This window comes from Buteo buteo, chromosome 11, assembly GCF_964188355.1.
Source record: "Buteo buteo chromosome 11, bButBut1.hap1.1, whole genome shotgun sequence".
In the NCBI taxonomy this organism is placed as follows: Eukaryota; Metazoa; Chordata; class Aves; order Accipitriformes; family Accipitridae; genus Buteo; species Buteo buteo.
The window spans coordinates 10,467,629-10,476,668 of record NC_134181.1 but is presented as its reverse complement, the minus strand read 5'-3'; the positions used below and the strand labels follow the sequence as shown (position 1 = coordinate 10,476,668).

The 9,040-nt window shown below is 45.1% G+C and overlaps 1 protein-coding gene across 1 annotated transcript; it reads right to left on the bottom strand.

Annotated features, from left to right (window-relative positions):
• Window positions 1-447: 447 nt before the first annotated feature.
• LOC142036629 (uncharacterized) lies at window positions 448-8,529 on the bottom strand. Its single transcript, XM_075039999.1, has 2 exons — window positions 8,205-8,529; window positions 448-6,002 (listed from the first exon to the last, which is right to left on the bottom strand). The coding sequence occupies exons 1-2, from the start codon at window positions 8,511-8,513 to the stop codon at window positions 4,497-4,499; spliced, it is 1,815 nt and encodes a 604-aa protein (XP_074896100.1). The 5' UTR covers window positions 8,514-8,529; the 3' UTR covers window positions 448-4,496.
• Window positions 8,530-9,040: the final 511 nt, after the last annotated feature.

Genomic DNA, 9,040 nt, shown 5'->3' with positions numbered 1-9,040 from the left:
CCCTAGAGCCCTCTGCTTGGTAATAGTGATACATTCCTCCCTCACATACACCACAAGAAGTATTACGCTGTTAGGACTCCCACTGTGAGTATGCTGCTCTGCAGATGTCTCTATATTCCATCCCAATCCTAATTTCAGGTTTTTACTATTTAATGCTGTGAAAAGGAGCCTTGTGGGATTTAATCGCTTATTTTGCTTAAGAGAGCTGTGTCAGTTAATTTCCAATGGATGGGACCTTTAGCTGTGGTGGTGAGTTACTGGTGGTTAGTCTCCCAGTGTTTAGGTACAAGTAAGGTAAAAAATGATAAAGCAGTGTTTCAGAAATTGTCTTTGTGTGGCGAGACAGCTTTGAACGATGATAATCTTCATCAGTGCTTTGCAAGTCCTTGCCAGTCCCTCTCAGGTATGCTTTATTTGTGTCTCAGGGAATTGTTTAAAATTCTGAAATTCTGAAGCAAATTGTAATTATTTTATTCATTTACTGTTTGCATGCTTCTCAGTTGTGTGCGATTTTTGTGGGTTTTGTTTGTTTGTTTTTTTTGTTTTAACAATGAAATTTGGTTTTCATTCTTGGCTTTAAAAACAACAAAGTTTGTTCTAAAACCAAGCTGTGCTTCTTGAGCACCTTAACTCCAGACAGGGCAAAGGCGTATGTGTGATATGAATGTTAAGAGGGGAAAAGAACTATCCTAAGATATGCAGCAGGGAGAGGTTGTGCGAGTGAATATCACCCAGCTACCAGGTCTGCTGCCTGAGCTCTGTGTCTACACTGATGAAAGGAGAATTTCTCTAATCCAAGGCTTGGGAGAGCTGAGCCATTAAAAGTGATAGTGTGTAGCATATAAATTTGGGAACAGAATTGGCCTTGTGTCTCTATGATGGAAACACATCCAATCAGTCAGTAAATCCCCATTCAATTAATAGACAATCAGGAACAGCTGTAGCACAATTAAAGTTGACAGCTCACCAGAGGATAGGCACACATTCTACAAACACAAACCACCTTCCTTTAGAAAGGGGCCCAGGCAGCCCACTTGCTGGCTAGCTGTGCTGCTTGAGTGGTTGCTCTGATTTAAGTTAATTAGCCAAGGAGAGGTGCAGTGGTTACTACCAACAGGGACAGGAGGGCACTGGCAGATGGGGTCAGAAATCTTATGGTCCCTTTTGTCTGTCCCTCTTCTCAGGTCTGACTGTATTTACAACTAGGATTTTAAACCCAGTTCCACCTTACTCAAGTGGAAGCAGTTGCACAAAGGACTTCTGCCTAAGGCCTATTAAATACGACTTATCTTTTATTTCAGCTGGTTTTCAAATCCCATCTCTTCACAAGCATCTTTAACTGTGAAGCATTTGTCTCTTGAGACCCTGTAAATTTGCAAGTACAAAAGTAGTTTGTAGTACAAGACCTCAAAACCCTACCATTTGTACAGGAAGAGAAGTTAAAGGTGTTCTTGTACCAATAACAAACTCTGATGAAAACCCAGAGGACTTCAAGTGCATTGTAGCTCTCCCTACAAAGGCAAACAAAATATTGTCCAGTCCTGGCCAATCTGCCATAAAGAAGAGATTCTTCAATCCAAGTACTCAAAACATTAAAGTAGATTCTCAGAACATGGCCATTTTATATTTAATAAATTTTGTGCAGTTCAACTGTTTGTTTGGTGGGCATTGTCCATCATTACTATCTCCACCAGTGTTCCTGTGACTTGGTGGAGCTGTGGACTGGTGCAGTTAGCAAGTTAGAGCTATGCTTCCTCTCTTCTGAAAGACCCTCTGTATATTTAGTTTTTCCCCATGTGAGGTTGTTCGTAAGCTCCTGGACATGGAAGATGCTGGTCCAAGACCCCGCTCAAACAGAGGCAAAGTGAAGATCTATGTCTCCTGTATGCCAGATACCATGAAGATGGAAGCAATTGTGCACAGGCCCATCAGGGGAAGTTTATTAAAGACTTAAAAGAGTGTTTCTCACAGTAGATAGTAACTGAACAAGTTTAATGAAGGTCAGCAGTATGGCATTAATGGAGGCAGATGCCCAAGATAGTGTCTTTTCAAGTGGTAGTCTTTCCTTTTGTATTGGTTTTTCATGTGTAAGTTGTTAAATACTTTTCCTTGTATGGCTACAGTAAAGATAAAAATGGGATGTTAGGTATATGAATCCTGTAGTACTGGTGGTCATCTAAGTACTTAGGAGACATCTTCATTTGTGATGAGAAGGGTTGTTTTTTTTGTTTTTTTTTGTTTTTCAGTTTTAAATTAGAGTCCCTGAGTAATTGACACAATATGAGATTTAAAACATATAATTTTAATAACCCCCACAGGGGGAAAATATAGCTTATAAAAACCAAAGTGGTTAGGAAGAACAGATAGGTACTTCAAAGGAGAGCAAGGAGGTTGTGGTGGTTTGACCCAGCCAGGAGCTAGGCACCTATACAGCTGCTTGTTCTCTGCTTCCCCAGCAGGACAGGGAAGAATAGGAAGAACAACATCAAGAGAGCTTTTGGGTTGAGATAGAGGTTTAATAAGTGAAGGAAAGGAGCAGGTGGTGGTGGTGAAACAAGTGATGTGATGGCAGTAACTCATGACCTCCCCACAAACAGACCAATGCCCAGCCAGTCTCTGAGCAATGGCCACCTTGGTATACAAAAAACCCCCACCTTCTTCTGCCACTCGTTTTATTGCTGAGCTTGATGTTACATGGTATGGTATATCCCTTTGGCCAGTTCAGGTCAGCTGTCCCAGCTGTGTCCTCTCCCAGTTACTCATGGGGCGTGGGGAGCATAGAAAAAGAGAAAAGCTGTGACACTGTGCAAGCACTGCTCAGCAATAGCCAAAACACTGGTGTATTATCAATAATTTTAGCCACAAATCCCAAACTTGCCACCCTGGGGGCTGCTATTAAGAAAGTTACCTCAATCCTAGCCAGACACAGTGCAGAAGTATTAATTTGTGTCTGTTCATAGTATCTGTTGCTCCAACCCCACCCAAAGCTGAAGGCAGTCCTGTCACTTGATGTTAGCTTGGTCAAAGTTTTATTCCTCCTACACTGCTGGAATCAGGTGATGACAGGACTTCAACAATCAGTTGTTCAAAAAGCAGATCTTTATATTTTAGATCCTGGGGTTTTTCTAGTGTAATCCATGTGCTCCTCTGAATTTTTTTTTGGGGGGGGGGGGTGAAAGTCAATTATAAACAATTTATACTAAATTAATTTCAGCTAGTTAGTATTTTAACTATACAAGAAACAACAAAACATTCTTAGCATTGAAGTGCTACTGGAAATGTTAACTTGAAGCAGTATTAAACTGTCTTTCCAGGTAAGAAGTGTATGAAGCAGCATTGAAGATTTTGCTGAAATACAGTACAAGTGACTGTGTGCTTTTCTAAATTTTATTAAATGCTGTATATGACAGAGTTTCTCAATGCTGAGACTCCAGCTTAAAGCTGATCTGATCTAACAATACTGCTTGCTTTTCTTCACAGCACAATGCTTTTCACACAGCACTCCCACCTACAGGACATCCTTTATCCTGGCTCTAATGCTCACTGGGACCCTTCGCTGATCTGATTTTTTTCCTGCTACTAAAATGGCAGAGAATGTAGAAGGGAATGTTTTTTCCCTTCATTTTAGTGAGATGAACTGGCTTACAGAAAAGTCCAGTGAACCCCAAAGCTGGTACACAGTTAAGTGACAGGAACAGGGGTAAGGGAAATGGCAGCAGTAGCTGGATCTCCCTCTTCTGGTAGCAGTGAGCCATTATGATGCTCAGTGCTTCTCTAGAAATTTGTGGTGGTAGCCACAAAAAATTTTGGTTACAAGTTGAGACAGGTATAAAACCTGTAATACAGGTTATTGCCTCTATAAAACCAAAAGTGTTCACTGGGCTGTTTCCTTCTTTACACCTAAAGGAATGTCACCAAACTTTCTAAACTTAATTTTCAACTGAAAACAGCAGCAAGATTAGTTCAGAGCAAAGCTTCATAGGAATGTAATGAGTTAACAGAAGTACAACAGTATAGGACTTATAAAGCTATAAAGTTGGGTTTTCCAGTTTAGAAACATTTACCTGTTTTTACTGTTGTACAGCATGCTATACTTGAAGAATATACCAGGAATAGGTCCGTAAAGCAAAAAAAAAAAGGGGGGGGGGAAGTAGAAGTATGTTTAACTGAAGAAGGCTGTCTGGCATTAAGTACAGCCAGAAGGCATCTGGCTAATGAATTAAATGGATTTAAATTTATGGAAGTTGCCTACACTTTAGCAAGGTGACCATTCAGGTTTCAGCGCCAAAGGTTCCAGATGAGAAGGGACCATTAAGAATTTGATCAACTACTTCCCTTTTTTACTGTCCAAAAGCAGTGGTAGTTTGTTGGGTTTTTTTGTTGTTTTTTTTTTTTAAAACCTTTTTGACAAAGCTAATAATGTCCTTGAAAAGATGATGAAGGCCACAAGTGAGAGGAAAAAAACCAGGCAGATTACAAATAAAGCACTGGTAGAATCAAGTGTGATGGCATAACATTCCTTGGTCAGTTTTGTCAATAATGACATAAGGTTCCTGGATTTCATCTACTTTTGAATTATAGTTCTCCAGCTTTACTTCACTGGATTTGGGAGAGTCCCATTCAGGCTGCAAGAGGTTCCTTCTGCCCTGTGCGCTGGTCCTTCTTATGCGTGAAGACCGAACATCAATACTTTGTGGTGGAATATAGGTGAGATTAGGGGGCTCTCTAATGTGTCTGAAGCACTCAGAGGCTGTATGTGCATTAGGAGTATCCGTTAATAGTCTCTTGCTATCGGAACCAGTTGTGGGATCTTCCATGTTCCCAGCAGTACAGCATAGATCTGAAGATGACTCGGCATGTGCAGCTGCTCTGTTCTGCATCTGAGCATTAGTCAGATATGTATGTTTTATTTTGGAATGATTAAATTCTCTTACATGCCTGTCACTTGTACTTGCATATGATACTGGCTCAGGTTGGCCAGTTTCCTCTACTGGATACATAAGGTTTTCTTGAGTGTCCTTGATTTGTAGTTTTGTGAAGGTTAAAGACAGCTCACAAACTTCCTCCTCCCTAGGGATGCTGCAGTTTTGGACAGACGCAATGTCCTTGTATGGCAGAGACTTCAGCTCATTGGGTTCATCTGCAGGGTCCGGGTCTATGCAATTTATGGCATCATTAATTTCTGCTTCAATTGATTCTTTGGGGACTTCTTGAGCTTTGTACTCCAAAGTGTTTTTGCTGTCACAAGAGCTGTCAGCAAATATAGCGAAGGCTGGCGGACCGCTTGCTCCTGGTGAGAGTGGCACAGGCCTGATCTCATTTGCAGTTGACTCTGCAGCAACTGCCAAAACACATTCTTCACTTAGACTGGCTCTTGACTTTTTTTCAAAAGCTTTTGGAGAAAGATTATCACTGAAAATAGGTGTTTGTCTTATGACAATGTCACTATATTTGATCAAGAAGTCCTCGCTGTCTGAGCATTTGCCCGGAAAATGTACAGTGTTAATGGCCTGCCTCTGGTGTTCCTGAAGCCTGTTAGTGGATTGAGCAACTGCTAACTGAGGCATATCATCTTTGATCTTCAGATTCCCAGCAGCTTCAAAGGATATATCGCTATTAGTTGAAGACTTCTGTTGAGTAGCAAGGCACAAAGACGTCTCACTGTTTTCTTTGTTTTCTAGATTTTCAGTGTCTTCTCTCTGGGGTGTCTGATCCTCTTTGTCCTTATCTCCATGATGCTGGTGCATTTGTGTTCTCTTCTGTAGGGTCTTCTCCAAATTGCCACGTTTTTCTTCATTTGTCATTTCAAGGATGGTTTCACACTCAATTCTTGCCAGGAATATTTCAAATGCAGTCTGCTTTGTTTCCTCATTGTTTCTCTTTTTGACAAGTGAAAACTCTGTTGCTGTTGTTGCAATGTAACCTATTTTCTCCAGTACAGTTTTTACAATGTCATCTGGGAGCACAGATTGAATATAGTAGACAAAATTACCGGTGAATGTCTGAAACAGAATGCAACATTGAAAAACAGATGAACACTGTGGGGGTGGGGTGGAAGGAAGTGTGAAAGACTTCCTAAATATTAAAAGTGCTTAAAAAATTACTTAAATCTTTTTAAAAACAATGTCCCTGAAAGCCTGAATTTTGAATCGAAGTGGGTGAGGCTTTTCTAACAGCATTATTTTGTCAGCCTCGCAAGCACTTGCTGTAGCACATTATGCCGGTTTAAACCTGCGGAGATACTGGCTAAGAGCATCAATATTCAAAAAGGAAGAAAGTAAGAAAATCATTTTAGTCAAACTAGAGAAACTCAGAAATAAGTCTTATGTGCTGTACTGAAGAATGGAAGATTTTTAAACAAATGAAGATTCATAAAATAAATCACTGAGGTCTAATCTTTTCCCAAAGAAACAGACACAATGCACTATTAATTATATTTCTTAATTGGTGACAAGACTGTAACATTTTATTTTTCCATGGTTCAGACTCCTGCGGTAACTTTACTACTCCCAAATTAAGTTGCCATTTCTTTGAAAGCACTTTTTTGAAGGCAGACTATTCTAGCAGAAATATTGCCAGAACACGTTCTCTTTGCACAAGCTGTCTGCAAAACATGACTTGAATAAAATGTCACTGCAGCGTAACAACTTATAAAAAAATCATTCAACATTTTCCTGGTTTTGGAGCTACCCCAGGCATGAAGCCTAGTTTGTAAACTGGAAGTCGTTTTTGGGTTTGTCTGAAACGCTATGATAGGAGAGACTGCGTTGACCTAAGCATGACCAAATGCAGGCAAGTCAGAACAGAATGGAGGTAGGAATACAAAGTCAAGACTTCCAGGACTGGGGTACCTTATTTTCAGGTTGCCTAGCTTGAGACTGACTGATTTACCTACTTTGTAAGGCTGAGACCTAAGCATTGGTCTCACAAGCACAAGCTTGGGAGAGAACAAAAATTACCCCCCCCCAAAAGGCCATTAACCTAAAAGGCCATGGTATAATGTAGGACTGAGCCTCAGTCCATTCTCAGATAAATTTGTCAACAGCGCCTTTCACTCCCCAGCTTCTGTTCCTTCTAGAGGGGAAGTAAGGAGCAGGCACTGCAGGGGGTGGGGGTGTGTGTGACATCAGAGTGGGTTAGAGGCAGGAAACGTGAACTGGTACTCCACGTACAACCAGTAACTTTTTATCAAACCTGTATGTACACAAGATACCAGCTGTTCTGCAACTTGTGCCTTGCAACAGAATTATTTCAGGCCTTCAGAAGGCTGTCTTGCACTTTGGATTACCCACAGTGGTCTTCAAAGTTTGATTTAAATGAAGCCTAGGATTCTTGTGTTATGAAAAGCTAAGTCCACTAACTGTGGACCTGACTATCTTCTGCTTTGCCCTGTTTTCGGGAGATGAACGAGGAGAATAGGAATCTTCAGCTGTTTGAGAATCTGCAGATGGGACCTAAGAGCAGGAAGAAAGGAAGGAAGGAAATGGCTTTTCCTCACCAGCACCTGTTGCTGTAGGAAGGGAAATAAGTTTGCATCTTGGGTGTTCACGGATTTTGTTTAAATACAAGTAGATCTTGCATGTGTTGAAGGTTGCTGTCTCTTCTGGGTAACGAGATGCATTCTGTGTGCTAGGGAAGCAGGGTAACCTTGACCACCTTGCTGCAAAAAGCAACAGCAGTTCCTCTTTCGAAGGGGGTTTTCCTACGCACTTCACCAGCTGCGGTCACCAGAGCTAGGATACATGGTAAAATCACTACCAGAGAAACACTGGCCCACCTAGCCTTTGGCATCAAACTGCTACCAAAAGTGATAACGAATGCTAAAAAGCATCCCCTCCTTATAAGCAAATTAAGGTTAAAACTCAGAGTAACGAGAGTCTAAGCATTTCGTTGTACCTTTTTACTTCTCTACCGTCCCACAATAACCGAGGGTCTCCGTTTCCAAACCCCTGAACTGCTCAGCACTCCCGGGAAGGGCCCCGAAGGCCCGGCCTCGGCGAGGACAAGGCCTGCACAGGCCAGCGAACAGCTCGCAGCACCCTCGCACCCCTCAGGCCACCTCTAACCCCATCAAAATGGGCTCCGGAGCGCAGGCGCCGCTGCCGTGCCTCCTTCGCCACAGGCCCGGGGAAGAGGCTTCGAAAGCCCGCGGCCGCCAGGCCCCGAGCCCGGCCGACCCCCCCGCCCCCGCCGCGCTTCCCTACCTTCAGCGACCTGATCTCCTTCCGCCACGGGGAGAGGAGCAGGTTGACGCAGAGCAGCTCCAGCACCTCCAGCGCCTTCAGCAGGTCGCGGAAGACGCTGCTGCCGCCCCGCTCGCCCCGGGCCCGGCGGCACCGCTCCGCCACGCTGCACACGTCCAGGGCGCCGCACCGCCGCGGGCCCAGCAGCCGTCGCGCCCGCGCCTTCAGGGAGGCCTCGTCGCACACCGCCAGCTCCCCCTCCGCCCCCCGGCCCGCGTAGTAGGCCAGGTAGTCCCGCAACACCTCCTCTTCGGCCGCCGGCTCCTTCATGGCGGCATCGGACGGGCCGGGCCGCCCGCCCGCCCGGCCGCGGTGCCGCTCGGCCCGCCATTGGCCACTCCGCCGGCGCGCCGGGCGGTCAGTGGTGTTCCGCCGTGTCAGTCAGGGCGGGGGGGGCGGGCGCCCCGGCGAACCGAAAGCGAAAGGCGGGAGGGCGGAGGGGGCGGGGCCGCGCGGGGCGGTGCCCGCTGCTGGGCGCGGGCGGCCGTCGCCTCAGCACGGGCGCGTGGTGGCGTCGTGCGAGGGCGGCCACTCCGCCGCGGTCGCCACCGCCGCGCTGAGGTAAGATCTCTCTTTTCCCGCTCCGCGGCTCCGGCAGCGCTGTGTCACCGACCTCCCCGAGCCCTCTCCTGCCTCTTTCCTCCGCCGTGGCCCCGGCTGCGAGTTCCCGGAGGGAGCTGTCTTCGTGGGCACGGGCTTGGGAAGGCGAGGCCCTGTGCTCGAGAGGTGGTGTGAGGGTGAAAGCTGCCCTGACGGTAATTGTGTTGTGGGGTGAAGTGAGACCACCTGTAACGGCA